General features: G+C 31.7%; 1 protein-coding gene across 16 annotated transcripts in view; it reads left to right on the top strand.

Moving 5' to 3' along the window:
• Klc (kinesin light chain) overlaps window positions 1-20,292 on the top strand; it is a 63,406-nt gene extending 43,114 nt beyond the window's left edge. For 6 of the 16 annotated variants that reach the window (XM_085199664.1, XM_085199654.1, XM_085199652.1 and 3 more), the window contains 13 exons: window positions 2,744-2,946; window positions 4,680-4,807; window positions 5,440-5,668; window positions 6,045-6,178; window positions 6,732-6,856; window positions 7,115-7,240; window positions 8,363-8,441; window positions 12,841-12,950; window positions 13,372-13,488; window positions 14,315-14,329; window positions 14,767-14,841; window positions 16,417-18,578; window positions 19,006-20,292. In XM_085199664.1, coding sequence (XP_085055790.1) covers window positions 2,744-2,946; window positions 4,680-4,807; window positions 5,440-5,668; window positions 6,045-6,178; window positions 6,732-6,856; window positions 7,115-7,240; window positions 8,363-8,441; window positions 12,841-12,950; window positions 13,372-13,488; window positions 14,315-14,329; window positions 14,767-14,841; window positions 16,417-16,506 — 1,431 coding nt within the window. In that variant the 3' untranslated portion in view covers window positions 16,507-18,578; window positions 19,006-20,292. Of the gene's footprint in view, window positions 1-2,743; window positions 2,947-4,679; window positions 4,808-5,439; window positions 5,669-6,044; window positions 6,179-6,731; window positions 6,857-7,114; window positions 7,241-8,362; window positions 8,442-12,840; window positions 12,951-13,371; window positions 13,489-14,314; window positions 14,330-14,766; window positions 14,842-16,059; window positions 16,111-16,416; window positions 18,579-19,005 lie in introns of all 16 variants that reach the window. The other 10 variants (XM_085199659.1, XM_085199658.1, XM_085199661.1 and 7 more) reach the window with 10 other exon arrangements.

Raw genomic sequence — 20,292 nt, 5'->3', positions numbered from 1 at the left:
TGACGCATGAAGAACGGAAAAGCGGTGGGACCTGACGACATCCCGATCGAAGCGTGGAAATCGTTGGGCTCTCTTGGTGTGCTCATGCTTACTGACCTTTTTAACCATATCTTGAACACTGGTAAGATGCCGCATCAGTGGCGGCTTAGCTTTATTACCCCTATTTACAAGGGAAGGGGCAGTGTTCAAGATTGTGGTAGTTATAGGGGCATTAAGCTTATGAGTCATACCATGAAGCTCTTCGAGCGCATGATCGACCTCAGGCTCCGCCGAGAGTGTACTGTCTCTGAGTCTCAATATGGATTTCAGCCAGGATCGGGCACCATGGACGCCATTTTCGCCCTCAGAACTTTGATGGAGGCATACAGGGAAAAAAGGAGAGCTCTGCACGTGGCCTTTTTAGATCTGCAGAAGGCCTTTGACTGTGTGCCTCGTCAGTGTATCTGGTGGGCATTGCGATCCAAAGGGATCCCTGAGGCCTATATTGAGATTATCAGAGGCATGTACCACGATTCCGCTTCTATGGTTAGGACTGCTGTTGGCGACACTAGACCCTTCCCGATTACAGTGGGGGTTCACCAGGGCTCGGCTCTTAGTCCGTTCTTGTTCAATGTAGTGCTTGATACTGTCTCGGCTCACATCCAGGACCAGCCTCCATGGCTGATGATGTATGCCGACGACATAGCACTCATTGCCGAGAACCGACTGACGCTGGAGCGTAAAGTGAACCTCTGGAAGGGTACGCTTGAGAACGGCGGTCTTAAACTAAATGTGTCGAAGACAGAGTACATGGCCTGCGGGAGCCGGGACTCGAGCACCATCCTTATAGGTCCTGAGCCAGCCGTTAAGTCGGAGAAGTTCAGGTACCTTGGATCCGTTATGCACGAGTCTGGAGGCATCGACCACGATGTCCATGGCCGGATAAGCGCTGCCTGGGCCAAATGGCGGGAGGTCACTGGTGTGGTCTGCGACCGCAGAATACCGCCCAAGCTCAAGGGGCTGATATACAAGAGCATCGTCCGACCGGTTCTTTTATACGGCAGCGAATGTTGGCCAGCACTATCTCGGCACACTCTGGAGCTTCACGTCACGGAAATGAAGATGCTGAGGTGGATGTGCGGCGTAACGCGGTCTGACCGCATACGCAACACATTCATTCGAGGTAGTCTTGGGGTCCGTGACGTAGCGGATAAGCTCCAAGAGCGTCGCTTGAGATGGTTTGGCCACGTTACGCGCCGGCCTAAGAACTATGTCGGACGCAAGTGCCTTGCTATACTAGTTCCTGGGGCGCGACCTCCCGGACGCCCAAGGAAGCGCTGGTTGGATGTCGTGATGCAGGACATGAGAGCCAATGGTCTAACCACCGAGGACGCAAAAGATCGTGCAAAGTGGAGTAGGGTAAGTAGGAAGGCAGACCCTGGTAATAGCCGGGATTAATGCCAGGAAGAAGAAGAAGATATACCTATATTATTATATAGCTTCACGCTGTATTACGCACATATCAGGGTAGGGAGAGGGCATCTAGGAACCTAGTGTTGAGACTCTCTATTCCTATTATTGAGACGTTTCAGTTTCTCACTTCCCGCCGAATTCTGGAGGCGTTGAGTGTTGAGTGGTGGAACTCAACGGATACCTTTCCCTCGTTAAAATTAGCAAATTGTGCTTCTACGCACGAGTGGCCTTTATACCTATATAGTCTTTATTATATTAAATTTAGTAATGCCTAGCTTTTTAAATAAATTTTATTAAGTAGTTAGGTGATAGATCTTATATCGATAGCCCTCAGTTTTCCAATGTATAATTCAGTGGACAAACTTTATGTTGATTATTGAATGGCGGGAACTTACAGCCCGTTTAATCATCATGAGACTAAAATAATAAAGAACTGTGTGGCAACCATGTTTTTAAATATGTCTAAATTACGCCATAGATTATGGCCGCCTATTTTAGAGACACAATATCTCTATTAAGCGAAGGAGCACAGCAAATTTATTAGAAATGAAAGAAAATTTTCAATATTAGAAAACTAAATCATGTTTATCATACTCCAAGAGACAAGATATCCCTTAACGAGTGTTGTACAAGCGTTTACTAGGGTTAGGGGTTGGTGAACTAACAACTAAGTACACAGCCCAAAGGTTGGGGTTGATAAGGGCTCGGCTGAATGGTAGACGCGTGTTATGGTAAATTAGGATGGTCTAGACACTTCTGCTAAGAGTCCTGTACTGCCAGGGTTTATGTTTTGTTTCGGGTGGAAATTATTTTGGTTATTTGTATGTAAATATTGATGTTATATGTAGTTTTTGTAATGATTATTAGATTTTGATTGTTAATAAATATATTAAAATGTGACCCATGTTTGATTTTGATTTTCTGTAAAGCTTATTTTCAATTATACCTAGAATATCGACGATTTGGTTGTCGGTTTAATGTATATATTTGTTATTTTTTTAATACAGAATCTGAATTACTTTAAAATTACTTTCATTTCGACGAAACTCGACATACCCACATATTCCTAGTTGGTAATCTGAAAATAGCATTGCTAAACATATTATGAACTTATGTAATAGAACAAACTTACACACTCTAAGTCCAGAATTAGTCAAAAGATATTTGTTTAATATTCTTTTTTGCATAGGAAATGCAAATTCTTTTTCAATAATTTTCTTTCTGAGAGAACCTAGTTTACAGACTCCGTTCTCCACTTGATAATAACTAACAGAAATAAAATCCTTTCCAGGTGATGATGGCCTTAGCCTCTCACCTCCAATCAGTAGAAGCTGAGAAACAGAAGCTCCGTACTCAAGTTCGTCGGCTCTGCCAAGAAAACGCCTGGCTCAGGGACGAACTGGCGGCCGCCCAGCAACGTCTCCAGGCTTCTGAACAGAGGGTCTCACAGCTGGAAGAGGAAAATAAGCATTTGGACTTTATGGCATCTATACGGTAGGTTTATTCACGCATTTTAACTTGGTAGGCAGAGGGAATTTAGTGTCAAGACAATCCATTTTCCAAAGAACTCCTAATTTTTGAAACACTGCGTAGCAACGCAACGTTTCGACTTTTACTAAAAGGAGAAAATGAAAATAATTAATCATTTATATGAAAAATTACCACACTGAAAAATTAGAATTTTTCCTCTACAATCTTTGCTTGAATATTTTTTTTTTTTTTTTACATAGCGTACAATTAATCGTGAACCCATTGAAGCGGCTTGCTGAAATTAAGTCACGTGCATTAAATATATTTTCCTCATATTAAGGAAAGGAAGAAGTGGAAAATGGAATGTCTCGACACTAGGGCACTTTCTAGGCACCTTCTTTCCTTTTTTTACATCTTTAATGTCTTATTACACACTTAGGAAAGAAAAATACTATTTAGAAAACATATAAAACTTAGCATAATAAAACTTTCTATTCCTACTTTATTCTTATAATTCATGCGTGAAAAAACGTGAAAATGCTCTACATTAAATATTTAATTAATTATTAAAATATTTAATACGTGTAGGTTGAGCCTATAATGTTATCATGATAACCGCGCCTTACAACATTAAAAAGTTAAAGTCTATACAAAACGTAAACAATGGTTTATTTGACCTAAAAAAAAGTTCTTTGTTTTTTTTTTCATTGTAATTGTAGATTAACTTATTTATTAAAAAGCAAAAAGTTTTATTTTAATTGTGAAAAGTCGTTTTCATAGTAAAGTCTGGTTTTATTGTAATAAGTTTTCAATATGACAAAAAAAACTATTAAAGATGCCACAAGATATTTCAAAAATTTAAGGTTGTAATTTCTAATAATTTTTAAATTGTATAAGAAGTTTGCTCGCTTTTAAGTAGTGTTCTTCTTGTGTTAGACATTATTATTGAAAGATAGAGACGTGCTACTGTCTAATTACTGTTAAATCAATTAGCAACTAATCTACATGTCACTAAGGCGTTACTATTATGTGAATGTTTTGCACGTTATTTTACACTAAACTAAACGCGATATTTGAGGAGTACGATAAATGCTCGGGTATTTAATTATTTTCACTTTTCCACTATAGTAGACAAAACACGGCGTTAAATTCCGCTAATCAACAGACTAAATTCCCTCTACTTAACCTGCTATTATATTATAAACAAATAGCAAATGGTAATCAAGATATAAACATGAATTTACAAGCGATTTAATTCAGTGGGGTTAATCAGAAAATTCCGATTGAGTGAATCGGTGCTTATGGCGTGAAAAGGCTTTAAGTGTTTTTCATACATATAATTAGGGTCACTTTCTGAATTTTCACACATTATACGAATATTTCATGCCTATATAATCTGTTGTGGGTAAGTTAACCTAAATATTTGAAATATACGCCCGTTTGCAGTTCTCTTGGATTAACCTATTTCTTTTAATTGGACGATCGTCAAAATTTCTCGATATTATTGTATAATATTGACGCTATTAGTTTATCATGTTTGTTTAGGCGCATATTACATCTTTACTTCTATATTATTATTATTATTAAGTTAAAGATTTTGTTTAGATGACCGTGCTAATCTCAGGAATTACTGTTTCGAATTGGAAAATCCTTGTTCTTTGATGTAACTCACTATGTCTGTCACATTTTCACAACACTTAGTAAAAGTTACTGTAATATAAGTCCATTGAATTTAACCTTTAATATTTTTGTTTTAGTAAATACGACAGCGACATAACCGAGGAATCGGAGACTAGCCGCAGCGGCCAGAGCGACAATAAGCGGGACGACCCCATGGTGGATCTGTTCCCCGATGACGACCACGAGGACAACAGGAATAATAAATGTATGTTATGTTATTTATTTATCCATTTACGTATGTATTTTCTATAGTAGGCAGAGGGTAACTGGAGACTTAATTCTAAGATACTGTTTCTCCATTTTTCGACAAATTTTTGAGGCTTTACATGTTGAGTGGTGGAACTCAACGCTGCGCTTTGCCTCGTTATCAGAACGAGGAATTGAAAATATTAAATTTTTAATCCCCTAAACCGAAAGTTTAGTACCCAAAACCGTTGCAATTACAGTCACAGGCGCGTCATATCAAAGAAATATTTCGAGTATATCACGAAGCGAAAGCAATTGCGAAGTTCTAATGATGACTATACTTTTTTGAATCAGTATTTGATTACCAAATCGGAACAAAGAAAGAGTCAAGTTAAATCAAATACGACGGCATTCTGTTTTAAAACATGACACGACTAATAAAAGCTCTTAATCGTGTAATTCAACCCGACATGGGAAGTAAGCGATACTCCACCGTCATGCCACATCCGCTATTTGCTGATATGCCACATGCCTTTGTATTATTGTACGGGCATAATATGGGTTTATGACCTTATTTTTGTAATTTTATGTTTGTAAAGTTACATATAAGTAAGACATATAACAATTTTCAATTGTTTCGGTGATCTCCAGCCATGTCCCCAACCCCGCCATCTCAGTTCGCCCAACAAGTCAACGTTGGTTACGAGATCCCTGCTCGTCTTCGAACACTACACAACCTGGTCATACAGTACGCCTCTCAAGGCCGCTACGAAGTGGCCGTGCCTCTCTGCAAGCAAGCCCTGGAAGACCTGGAAAAGACTTCTGGACACGATCACCCCGATGTTGCTACCATGTTGAATATACTTGCTTTGGTTTATAGGTGAGATTAGATCCTATTTGTTTTCTTTATTCTTCGTAATTGGGTATTATAATATGCGTCTCAAGGCAGCTATAAAAGCAAGGACAGCAAGGCAGCTTATAAAGAGACATGAAAGTTTTTTGATAAAATTTACACATTCTAAATTTCCTAATGAAGTTGATTAGAAATCTACACTTGAATGTTGTGAATATAATAAACATTTTTTAAAGCTAGTATAATAAAATTCCTCATACAATTTTACTCCTAAGCACATAATGAACTGAGGAAAAAACTACCACATATATAGTTCATACATTTCTCAATCGTCTCAAACTTTATTATTACTTTTCCTTATATTTCTTAAATAATATATTAAAACATGTATTTATTCAAACAGAGACCAAAACAAATACAAGGAAGCGGCAAACCTCTTGAATGACGCTCTCTCGATCCGTGAAAAAACACTCGGCGAGAACCATCCCGCTGTCGCCGCTACGCTTAACAACCTTGCCGTACTCTATGGGAAACGAGGTAACAAATAACTAATAATTAAACAAATAAATAACTTCATTTAGTTCCATCAAATATTGGAAATTATACTTCTCTTGGTGCGTTAGGGCAAAACAATGAAAGTAAATATTTTCAATGCGCGCCCATACACCGTCACGAAAAACCGACACCATGAAATTAGTCAACATTATATTTTTTATTGTATCTAAATAAAATATAAGGAGACACACATTTATTTTAAAATGAGTTTGAACTTGGAGATTATTAATCTATAAAATCTCAGTCTGTCTAGAACTATTACTGATTTATATCTAGAACATGCTTCAAAGCCTTCATGTATTGTCGGCGATTGTTAATGAACATCATCTATAGGGGTTTCTTAAACCTACACTGTCCTAGACACTGTCTTAAGTTCCTCACTACAACGCGATGGACACCTGGTCGGTCAATTTATGGAAGTAGCTTTCTTCTTCCTGATTGACAAAATGCACTATTTATACTCAAATCTGGCAAAGATGCATGCTTTATATTATAATGTGTTTGGTGGTAAAATATGCACGGTCTGTGTACACAGCCAAGTACCGCGAGGCGGAGCCACTGTGCAAGCGCGCGCTATGCATCCGCGAGGCCGTGCTGGGCCGCGACCATCCCGACGTCGCCAAGCAGCTCAACAACCTCGCGCTGCTGTGCCAGAACCAGGTACAATACCCAACTATTCTGTTTGTTTATTTTCCTTTTAATTTTATGCAGTCGGGGTTTTTGTTTTTTTTTTTTTTATTTTTTTGTGTACATTATTACTTTATATTCAGACAATCAGCATAAAAATACATTTTGTAAAGACAAGAAAGTTTTATTCAAATATAAACGAAATTATTTAAAGCCATCCAAAATATAAAAGTGGTTTTGCTGATCTACATAGACTATGTATTCACTTATAATAATTATATAATATTGCAGAATAAATACGAGGAAGTGGAACAGTACTACCAGCGCGCGCTAGAAATATACGAAAGCAAATTAGGACCTGATGACTCAAATGTCGCTAAAACCAAGAATAACCTCGCTTCTTGCTATCTTAAACAGGTAATTAAAAAATACCCAATACGTCGAATTTTAGAGACATTGTGTGTTGAATAGCGGATTTCAAAATCGCGCCCATGAAGCGCGCATATTCTTGCTATGGTAAAAAAGGATTTTACTATACATTTATTTATTAAAGTATATTTCTTTTCATAATCTATATCTATACTTATAATAAAATCGTAAGAGGGCCCGTGTCTGTACTTGGAAGATATTTAAAAAAAATTATTTTAGAACCCAAAACAATGATTTTTAATTTTTTTGTCTGTTTGTCTGTGCGTTTGTAATCGCTAATCTCAGAATCGGCTTAACCGATTTAGATGCAGTTTTCACTATTGGATTCTGGCAAGCTTCCGAAAACATATAGGTTTTATTTTATTACAATCGTTTCAAGTTCATAAATAAAAAAGTTATGTCAATTTAAAGTACTTCAACAAATTTGCTAATTGCCGTAACTGTTATTTTATACAACTGTTTTACTATATTGACTGAATCTTTAGTTTTCAATTTGTTTATAAATATTTCTATTTCAAGCGGGTGTAGCCCCGCACGGGCCCACTAGTATTTAATATCATTAATGTGTCTTTTAAATATATTATTATAATATTTTTAGATTTAATAATATGAAAATAATTAACTGAGTGGGCACTGTATCTACAATCATTGCGTATACAGTCCAGCGTTATACTACTGTGCCTCGACGGCCTAAACATATATGGTATATGTTTCCTGAATAAAAGATTTCAGAAAACTCATATCTTTTTTGTTTTTTTTTTCAATTAAATATATATTTAAAGAGAAAAAATATGTATAATAAAAGTTGACTTAGCTCCGTTGACCATTGTATTGGTCTCAAATCCGAGATCAATCTTAAAATTGCTTTTCATTCATAGATATGTAATTTATAAATTAAAACGGATTCTCAAGATCGATGAGGCTAAGTGATAGTGTTCTACTAAGGGATGATACACCTTATCTAGAATATAAGATATGAAGATAATATAGTATCAAGGCGCAGTTGAATAGGATTCGACTGTTTGACTTTTGGAAATAATCAGTCTGTATTATCTACTCGTACTCCTACATTTTGATATATATTTATATTAGTATGAAATATAATTTAAGGGCAAATACAAGGAAGCTGAAACTCTTTACAAGCAAGTATTGACGAGAGCGCACGAACGTGAATTTGGCACTATCGATGGTAAGTCTAAAATTGTGAATACTATAATCATATTTGTTTAATTGTGAAATTTTACACTTAATAAAGTAATGTTTAATAACAAAAAAATCACTTTAAAAAATATAAGAGTATAAACATTACTGAATGTAAGTGTTAAACTATTTTTTTTTAAATTGTATATTTGTGTATTTTTTGTTATTAACAAAAGCGTGACATGTATATAGTATACATAGAGTGATAAGAAATTCTATTTTATTAATAATGTTAGTAATTTTTAATAAAGAGTAAGGATTTTTTTTGTTTTGTTTATAAAATTATGTTTATTTTAATTTATACCTGGTTCGTAAGATCTTGGATGGAGCTTTGATAATAATTATAGTTATGCTTGGAGTTGAGGAGATATATAGCATTTGGGATTTTCATGATTCTATGCGTAAAATAGAATTTAAATACATACAAACAGTGGTATAGTCTGGCAAACATGTTATTGATAATGGGAAACACGCGCGGCAAATTGCGCAGAAAGCGTATTTTGATGTCTGCACATAGACACCCGCTCACGCCGGACCGATTCCCCGTAAGGGCTCGCGGGGAATCGTTGCGGGGTGTGACCGGGCTACGGTACAGTCGAGTGCAACGCTATCAGTTCATTACTATGAAATATGAATATAATATCATATGATAGCATCATATATACGAAATGGCGTAGTAGACCATATTTATCTAGTAATATTATAAAAAATAGTAAAAAACACTAAAGCAAGATGCAAAATGAAGATATGGTAAATTAAAAAATTAAATAAAAAACTGAATTAAATTATTATAATGAGGCCACATACAAATCTTCTCAAACTCCTTGAGAAATTCCTCCTTCCAAATTCAATAAAAAAAGTAAAATTTAAAAAGTAAATTTAATATATAAAACATGCAAACAAATACAAGATTTTGGCGTTAGGCAACATGCAAAATCAACTTATGGTTAAGTAAATAATTTTTTTGACTATGGAAATAGAGGTCTTAACAAATAAATTATGTTAATAAATTATATCTCCAAATTAAATCAACATTTTATTACCGTTTTATTTAAAACGTTAATTAATGCATGCAAGAAAGTAAAAAATAAAAATTGACAAATAATAAAGCAAATAATCAAAACGGTAAAAGGCATTTTTGTTTACAATTAATTATATTCTTGTTTGAACAATATAGTGTGAGCTCGATTGTACCTTTAAAGATGTGTGGGTGCGAATTTCCTGTAAGGACGTAGCACTCACACTGACGCAAATGGCAAACTATGGCAAAGGGATACCGCATTCTCATTTCTTGTACCTCAAAATTTATTGAAATAATTTACCTTCTTACTTTCTTCTTATTACCTTTCTTTTATATAATCTTTAAGAAGTTTAAATATTGCCAGATATTTCTTTATTCATATTGCATAGTTTATAAGCTTGTATTATGCACACTGAATGTTTATGTTGTACATAAGTGTGTATATAGTATATACACATATACGTAAATATCATGTGCCATTAGTTATATAAGCAGAAGTTTAGAATTGATTAAATATTTATTGACTCAAAAATGTTATTATACTTTTCGGGCTAGTCTTGATTTTATTCTCGACAACAATGTATGGAACAGCTGATTATTTTGCGATATTTAGATATCCTCATAAAATGTTCGTTTTGTATAATTTACTACAACATAAACATGATCAGATATTTTAATTATCGTATAGGTAAATGTGATTTGCTAAGCGTGAGGTAAAACAACATAACAGGGTAACACTGATCGAACGTTCTCTGCGCATAGTATACTGCGCAATTTACCGCGCGTGCTTCCCATTATCAATAACATATTTGCCAGACTATATTATATTATATTAATATTTCCGAAAACCTTCATTACTTTTGTACTTTTCAAAAACCAACAAGTTCTATTGAACTTCTTAAATATTTAAAACACAAAGGTAGTATTGTAGAAATTGGTTAATCCCAATATCAAATAGAAAATTCTATCAAAAAAAAGTAAAAATATATATAATTGTTTAGTTGAAAAATAGCTTCATCGAAGATTTTAATATTAATATATTTTCCATATTTTAGTATTTTATGTTGCCCCGCTTGACCATACAATTTTATATTTCAGAATATATAGCGTCATTAAAAAAACCAAAAAAATAACATCCAAGTATACAGCAGACTAACTACGAGATGTGCAATAACTACATACATATACATTCCGTTTTAAATTAAAAAATAACATATAAATATATATTATGTTCTATAAAAATAAACGAGTGACATTATACCTTTACAATTACTAATTTTGACTAAAAAGTGCAAAATTGTCAACATTTTTTGTAATAGTAAAGATTTTTTTTTATATATTCCTTTATGATTATTATGGCATTTATTAGATTGATATATCTTTTATATTTTAATAGTATTTTGTCATTCAAATATAGTACAGGTGAAGGATTCGTTAACCAAAGCACAAATCCCACTTAATTATTAATTAAAATAATAAATATATATATTTATGTAATCTGTGGAACATATAAAAATATCTTATATAGATTTTTTTCAATATGGTAATTATTGGACGTAATAATTTAGTGACAAAAATTTAAAAAAAATGCATGATTAAAAGAAAGCTTTTCCCCTGCTTTTAGTTTTAATTGTTTTATGTATTCAATATTTCCTATTTATTTTAGATCTCTTTTTGCATTTTTGTAATACTCGAATTTTTTCCTGTAGTTTGCCTTTTTTAACTGCTTTTTTTTGTTGTTAGGTAATGGTAGCTAGTTTGTTTTTGTTATAATTATATATCAATTAATTGATAAATTATCATTTTATTTTATTTAATAGTATTTGTAATATTTAAGAGCCAAATGGGGCCAAGTTTGAAGCTATTTTAATAAAGATTTTTTTATTGTTGATTAATCCCAAATATTATTGTGACGGCAAGTAATTATATTTTCTTAAGCAATAAATTTTATGAAAATAAAAAACTATATAATTGTTATGAATTATAAGAAGCTATAAAGTTATTAGTTTCTCATAAAACATCTTATAATTTAGTTTTAAGTGAGATATTTAGTTTTAAATTTAGTAAACTTGACTATGAAATTAGCATTTCATATAATCAAGTTAGTCACTTTAAGGTCCAATCACTTTTATCTTTATCGTAAAGGTAAAGAGTATGGTTGTGAAATAATATAATAAATATACTTATATTAATAAAGCTCTCTTGCCTGAACGCTGTGAAGCTGCCAAAGTAAATAAATAGTGCCTTAAATATTCTATAAAATAAATTATATATACTATATAAATTAAACTATATTTAACTGGAATGTTATAAGCAATTTACTTATATTATTGGAAAGAACTTGGCGATTTTTCTTATGTGATTTTTATTCTTATTAGTATTCGTTATATATGAATTTTAAATATTGTATAAATTTTAATGAAATATATTTAATTTAACATAAATAAAAGTAATTTTATCCGTTCAGTTTAGTATTTTAGTTTTATTCCTTCTGTCGTGGGTTTGACAATGTCTGTCATTAGGTGAGTGACACAAGTTTGGATTTTTTTGTGTGGCACAGGTAGGAAAGGGACAGCAAATTATAATAAGATCTTTAATTATCGCGATTTTTTAAACGTTTTAAATTAAACTTTTAAAGTTAATTAATTGGGTATATTTAGTTTTATACATTTTTGGAAACCCGACGTTTCGAATACTTTGCAGTAGTCCGTAGTTACGGATAAACTGAAAATCTTGTTCGAGCCGGTCGGGTTTCCAAAAATGTATAAACTAAATATACGCGATTAATCCGACTTTAGAGTTTTATTTAAGACCGATATAATTAATATATCAATATTTTTTTATATGATTTTATATCTATTTGTTGTAATTTACGTGTTGAAGTTGTTTAGAGATGTCAGCCATTTGTGTCACACCTTCCCAACTTGTGTCACATTTTTATTAATTTTGACGATATAATAAATGTATAATACATTTGTACATGAAATGTCTTTGTGTATTTTTTTTTACTTACTTTACTTTATTGTTTACTTACTTTACTTTACTTTATTGTAATCACCAATAAATTATGACAATTTTCTTTTCTTATTTTAAGAAAAATAAAAAATTTCATAAAATATTTTACAAAATGTCTTTTTAGTTCCTTTAAATTTCTTTACGAGAAGATAAGAAACAACAATACCTTTGAAAATAATATTGTAAAAAAAATTCAAAGATGAATGTGGAACTAACTCTTGTTTTATAATCTCATAAAATATTCTATTATTGAAACATTGTAATATATCGTCAAACTTAAATTTATTTATTTATTTAAATTCATGTATATGTATCTAAAACAAATAATAAATACACTTTTATTTATAAATAGGTGACAATAAACCAATCTGGCAAGTGGCAGAGGAACGAGAAGAAAATAAACACCTGCAAAAGGAGAACGCGCCTTACGGAGAGTACGGAGGGTGGCATAAGGCTGCTAAGGTATGGGTTATATGTTTTTATATATATTTTTTAGTTTATTTTTGTTTAATTCTTTATCTCGATTTTAAAGATTTTCAAGTTATTGTATATAATTGTATATTACCTGATATATACGTAATTCTATTATATAAACATAGGATGTTACTAATTTGTTAACATATATTATTTTAATGTAATATTGTAGTTGTTGCGTGATACCTTTTTTGTTTTCATGAGGCATTGTGTTTTGAGTGGCGAAACTCAACGCCGGACTTTTTTGTGTTTCCAGAAGAAGTAAATGTAAATATTAAATATTTAATTCCTTTGAGTGGAAGTTAAGTTCAACCATTCGACATGACAGGAGTGGTGAAGCTGAACATTGCATCGCAGGATAGAGCGTGACACTGAAAATAAAAATATTTAATATTAGTCGGTATTCCAGGTGGACTCCCCAACAGTGACAACTACATTAAAGAACTTGGGCGCGTTGTACCGTCGCCAAGGGAAGTACGAAGCGGCCGAGACTTTGGAGGACTGCGCTCTACGCAGCCGGAAGGAGGTTAGTGACCATATTCTTCATTGTTATTAAGAGGTTAAGTTCAGATGGTGAATATGATAAAAAATGATGAGGATGTGATATAATAAAAAAAAGTCCCGCTACGTTCAAATTTATTATCTTTCATTTGAAGAATAATCAACTATTTAAAAAAATATTGATTGCTCGGCCCCGCTTTGTTTTTAAGAAATGTAATCACTTTATTCGGATATCAGCTTTCGAAAAAACAAATGTTTTTAAGGCACTCACATTGATCTGTATTTTATTATATTATTGTGTATCCTGGATAATCGGAACATAACCTTGTTTACTATTATAATATTTTCTTATAAACAACATACAATCTTCTGTTTAATTCCTTGTATTCAATGTTATTACAATTTTTGACCTTTTAAAATTTAAAATAATAGTGTTAACAAATTATATATAGTCTCTCAAAATTTATTGACTTTGATTATTCTTTTTCTATAGTAATGAATTATAACTTTAATTCTCAGCAACTGAGGCTATCTAATGTTTTTAAAAAAAAGTTATAAACTTTCCACTTTTTTAATAATAGAAGAAAAAAATGTGTTGTTAAAAGCTTCAGCTATTGAGAATTCTGACTTCCATATAGTAGTTTTTTCTAATTTTTTAATATATGTTTTTTTTATATCTTGAAATAACATCTCCATCTATAAACTACATACATCATTAAATTTATTTTATAAAATACAGCATTTTTTTAAAATAGTGGTAGTATTTTTATATATATAAAAACAATTAATGATTTTAAAGAAGGTCTTTGTTAAAAGATATTTCAAAGTATTGTTGAATGCACGCTGCCTAGCACGGCCCACTTCATGTAAGTCAATTTGTATGACTACATACATATATGTATTTATTGTATAGTTTACTTGAATAAAACTAGATATTATGTTATAATAATTGAATAGTTTAAACTAATTTAAATAATATTAAATTTCTCTGCATTTGAATATATATGCAATAATTTGATTTGTACCAATTTTGTGGACACTAAGAAAAAATAAAGGAAATTCTCATTTTTGTAGTGTATAAATAAATGATAATAAATGATTCTATCTATGTAAATATTTTGTCCTTAGAATAGAAGATCATCAATATTCATTATAGATCTTTGCTAATCAAAACAATGCGGCAGATATCTACATGACATTTATTAACAGTTTTTTTCTAAATTTAAAATTTAAATCACAGAAAACAAAATTAAACATAAACCACAGATTATATCAAAGGATATAGCAAAATATGGGATTTTAGGCATTGGACATCGTGAAACAATCACGAGCGAGGAACACGAGGCCGCGCGAGGCCGACGCGAGGGAACACGACGAGGTCAGAACATGAACGGGACTGAAATTACCTTGTTGTCCCTTTTTATATGAGTTTTGTCCTGAAACATGCTTGTCCTTATCCTTCACCTTTTCAAAGATTTTGTATCCTAGTATTATATATTTGGATTTCATTTTGGGATATTCATTCACATGGAACATCGTGAAACAAACTTAAATCATGAAAAAAAGTGTTCTACTGCATTATACCGTCCTGTCCTGTCCTATATGATTTATCTTTCACAGAATATAATAAGTATTAGACGTAGACTAGACTAGGAAAAAACAACAGCTATTACTTTTTTAAATGAATGCTTAGATAGTTCTGTAGAAATTATCCATAGTATTTAAATAAAATTATTTTAAATAAATCATTTGTACAAAAATATGTTTATATCGTCACTACGACTAAAATACCGTTTTGGGTTAAAAGTTTTCAAAATCCCTTCTTAGTGGATGTACACATTATGAAAATAAACATCTGTCCAAATTTCATGTTTCTACGCACAGCGGTTACGGATATGCGTGCGTCTTACCTAAGTCAGTGGGAACATCTCCTTTTATATATATTATAATATATAATACTCCTGCTTCCTATAACCATTCCTCGCAACTCGTCTTTCCTAATTTTGGTTTAAATTTTTTCTTGTTTGCGCTTGTTTCCACTCGCTGTGTGCTTTTTGTGTACTAGGGTTTAGCACTGTCAGGTTATTACTTCAAAATTGTTTTTTTAGTATAGAAATATAGTTTTTAGTACGTTGACCTTGTAAATAGTAGTAAAATAGAGATATATAACATTTATTCACTTTTATTATTATTAAAAAGCAACTGTTGAACTGGCTCTTCATAGTAGAACTGCCTTCCTAGCCGGTGGTTACTTTCTATAGGACTGACTGACCCCACTGACCAATCTTTGTAACTTGGCAATTCATAAGTGCATGAACTGGCCTAATTGAATAAAGAATATTTTGATTTGATATTTATTTGTGTCTTTTATTTAGGGACATTTTTTGTATATAATAGACCAAGTAGTGTCTATACTTTTAAGACTTGTGCAAATTAGACTACTTGAAGTGATATATTGACTTTTTTGCATATCTCCCACATATAACAGTGTAGGCAGAGAAAACCTAGTATTTAAACACTCTGTTTTCTTTAGTTTTTTAAAATGTAAATACATAATATAAGCTTTATATGTAATGTGTGTGTCTGTGTGTGGCAGCGTTGCAATCGCAATGTATTTCGCGGGTCCTCTACGGAGCTTCGAGACTAGGTATTAACTATAATTATGTATAATTATGTTTATTTTATTTATGCATCTTTCCCCATTTCAGTAGCAGGAAGAAAGTACTTAGTGTTAATACATTTCGTTTTTGACTTTTTGCTTTCTTTCCGTTTTAAATAATTATATTTATGTATAATAAATTTTGGACTATAGTATTAATAAAAATTAAGAATTTTGCAATAATTTTCTTTCTATCTGTATGTATATTTTAAATATTATTTATGCACATGCTTATAATTTTATTGAAGCACTTTTATTTTATTTCAGTTTTGTTTTTGTTTGTTTGCTTTATAGGGCACGAATCAGGCGAGTGAGCCGCGGATGAACTTAAAATCAAAATTGTTCAATGCGTTAGGTATCAACACGGGAGGAGCCGGCCAGTAGTGCTTTAGACACCTAGGGAACTAGGACATAGGGTTTAGGGCCTACAGACCTAAAATATACAGTCTAGGGGCCTGTAATTTGGTCCATTTAGGCCCATATATTATAAGCTCACTCGCTTCTATGTGAATCCTCCTTGTTCACGAGGAGCGTTCATGTCTCACACTCAAATTATTTGCCCGCCTATTTGTGTTTTGTAGTCACTTTATTATTAAACTTTGTTTAGTGAAGAATATCTTTGTTCTTTACTGTTTTTTTTACTATTATAATTGTTAAATCATGTCATGGTATCACAATATAAAGCCTGTGAAATCCAATATGGCGGGCTGACTAGCTTAGATTAATTTATTAGCATGCTATTTTATGCATAATTTTTAAGAGAAAAATAAAAAAATATGAAAAATATCAAAATACGTCGTGAATGTGTGATACGGATTTTTTTATGGAAGCATGTATGCCGTCCTCATGAGATATTTGTAATAATTATAATTAATTATTATATATACGAAAATAGGATTAATGGTGCGAGTTGAAGTGCTAGAGTGCTTCTGTACTGCAAACTATAGAGATGATAATAACTAGAAATGGGGGGATTACATACATACAAAGGAATCGATTTAATAACGGTTTTAAAGAAATCGATAGTTTCATACTGTAACAATTAAGTTGCGATGTTGTAACTTTTTACAGGAAAATTTGAGACTTGTATGGTTTTAATAATGTTTTTAATAATTAACGTACTGCTGCGCTTTTAAGAGATGTGTAATATCGATATTGAATCGATTTTCATTAATATTATTCGATTGTTATTGGTAATCGTTTCTTTATAGTATGATCGTGAAGTATATTTGAAATATTATTTGCATTTATAATCTGTGGCGTGTCAGTCTATTTTTTAATTCAATTCTATGCATGATACAACGACGTTGTTTTATTCGCTTACAATTTTTTATTTTTACTATAATGATGATTATTTTTATTATTATAATTATTTATTATCTGTCGGATGCATGATTTTTTTTATTCTGGTAATATTGAAGTGTATTTAATAGTTATATTTTTAAAATGTTATGCTTAACTCATTCCAGTGTAGCGTACGTTTCGGTCTAAGCTTTATGTGAATAGATTATATAAATATAATTGTATTTTTTTTATAATATCGATTTTATTTTTATCCGTACGAGGTGCTGCTTGGGAATGTTAATTTTACACTACATTTTTAATTATACAACAGACACAAATTACCGTCATTTTTTATTGTTTTTTTTTTTCTTTTATTAAGAATCTCCATTGCAATAAATAGACACTCGAGGAATATTTTTAATTTAGTTCTTGTCTAACATCGCGATGTCGAATAATTTTTAATTGTTAATAAATATTTATGTATCATTTGTTTTTGTTTTATTTTCATTTTATTTTGTTACTTCTTTCGAGTATTGTGCGGTCGTAAGGTGAGTCTACAGTGTTATGCAATTTATAGTCCACGACATACACAAATACTTGTATTGTAAACATGTAAGGAACACAAAGCACTGACAAATGCATGAAAACACAAACGAAAAGAAATAATTACAGAAAACAGAATTACCTACAGAAGTGTTTTAAAACGGCTTTCGCTGTTAGTCTCGTAGATGCATGTCGCATCTCACTCATTTCATGCTCTATTTTCTATATCTATTGTGTATGAAATCATTATTATATTTAAAAATGATTAAAGGGCATTTGTATTTTAATTAATTAAAATGTCCCGCCCAGTTTTCGTTATTTTTTACGATATGTCAAACATTATGTACAATGTCATTATAACATACATTTTAACATTTTTGACATTAAGATTGCCATTCATTACAATATAATTGGTTTTTTTTATAAAAAAGACAGTTTAAAATAATAAAATATTAGTGATTGGAGTATAAATTGCATAACACGGGGCAGGGCGCGGGTGAGGTGTCTCGGAGCGCCAGTTTCTCGAAACTTCGCGAAAGTCTGAAGCGCTCGTCCGTGAGACTATTGCACCGCCTCGCCGGACGACACTCGGCGCACCTCCCCGACATAGACTACACCGACCCCGAGAGGTTTGTGAACACTTAACACACAACATGTAGAACCAATTATAATTAATTATTAAGAAATATATACTTTTATGTTTAAAAAGTTAGTTATTAATTAAAAAGACATCGTTGTGTAGATCTGTATGATTAGTATTTTGATTCTTATTAAAAGCTTCTTTAATGAACGAAGTAGAATGAACTCTAAACCAATTTGTATTTGTCATTTATCGGACTAGCGTGTTTGTCTCACAAGTTTTACTTCAACACATTTGTAGTTGCTGGTTCACTCACCCATTGTTTTGCATTTACGTAGCTTTTTAACTATATTACGCTATGCAATTAGCTTTTTTCCCCATTAGAAGCACAAAAACGTTAATAATACTGATCACTAAAAAACATGCGATAAAGACTTCATATTATATATATCTTGATAAAAAACTTGTTTCTGTAGCATGAAACGCGCAAGCTCCCTGTCCGAGCTCAGTAGATCGCAGGAGGAGCCCCGGTAGCCTCCAGCCCGGCGGAGGATGTTCATCATCAGATATATCACCTCCACCATCGTCAGGATACTGTCGTTGCAATCATGACGTTCAATAGATTTGTGAACGTGTGACTAATTTTCTTTGAATAAAGAGATGTTGACAAAAATAAAGATTCAATTTTAAAAGTATAATAGTTAATATTTTATGGTATTCTGTAAAATAATATAAATTAAAAGGGCTTTCACTTTCTTGAAGTTACAGTATACTTAAGTCGATGTTACAATAGTCACCGTATTGATTTTTCGGTAAAAAATATCTTTCAAGTTTATATCTTTTAAAATTGAAAAGAAAATAAAGAAGTATATTATGAAATTAGTAAGCTTATTTAAAGTCAGTATTTTGTCAACATGTCTATAACATTTTAATAACTACATAGATAAAAAATAAATCTGGAGCGTCTTATCGTTGAATCTGCTATATTTTGTGAAAAAATTAGATAATAATCCAATAGAATAAGCTTACATCATTCCAACGAAAATTGAAGTAGATGTTGTTTGTGATTTGCGTCAATGGTAATGAATTAAAAGATTTTAAAGTGTGTTTAATTTTAAAATTATAATTATATTGTATTTTATATTTGCGTACGTTTCTTTTGTAGGAATTATAAGAATAATTTAACAATTCTTTAGTTATTCACTTGCTATTTTTATCTGTTAACACAATAACACCTTTTTTAAGAATATGATCTATGTTTAATTTATTTAAAATATTGTGCAATTTTTTTTATATATTTAGAAATATTTAAATATTTTAACTGATGCATTTAAATCAGGTGCTTAGAAATTAAATTAATTAAGAAATTTCAAATAAAATAACAATATTTTAGTAACTATCAAATGTAGGCTGAATAATAAAATGCTAATGTCTTTTTAACAATAAAAGCTCTAGAATCTAAGAAAAAATAATTTGTTTATGGCGCCTTGTCATTGTCAGTATTTTGCCCAAAAGTGTACTTAAAAGCTTTCTGTGGCTTAATCACAAAAAAAAAGTCGCAAAGTCTTTGTAATTTTTAGATATTTAGTAGAATATGTAGAATTTACTGCGCAAGAAATCATGACAAAAAGAAATTATAACGAGTTTGGTTCTCGGTTGTGGCAAGAAGCAAATGAATTCTTGCGCGGCTTCAAAATAATAATGCAGCTTTTTCTATTATATTGATCTCAGTTACGATCTGAAATAAAGATAATTATTAATCA

This window comes from Heliconius melpomene, chromosome 16 (assembly GCF_056956725.1).
Source record: "Heliconius melpomene rosina isolate 202511_hmr_F chromosome 16, ASM5695672v1, whole genome shotgun sequence".
Lineage (NCBI taxonomy): Eukaryota > Metazoa > Arthropoda > Insecta > Lepidoptera > Nymphalidae > Heliconius > Heliconius melpomene.
This window is presented reverse-complemented; position numbering and strand designations above follow the sequence as displayed.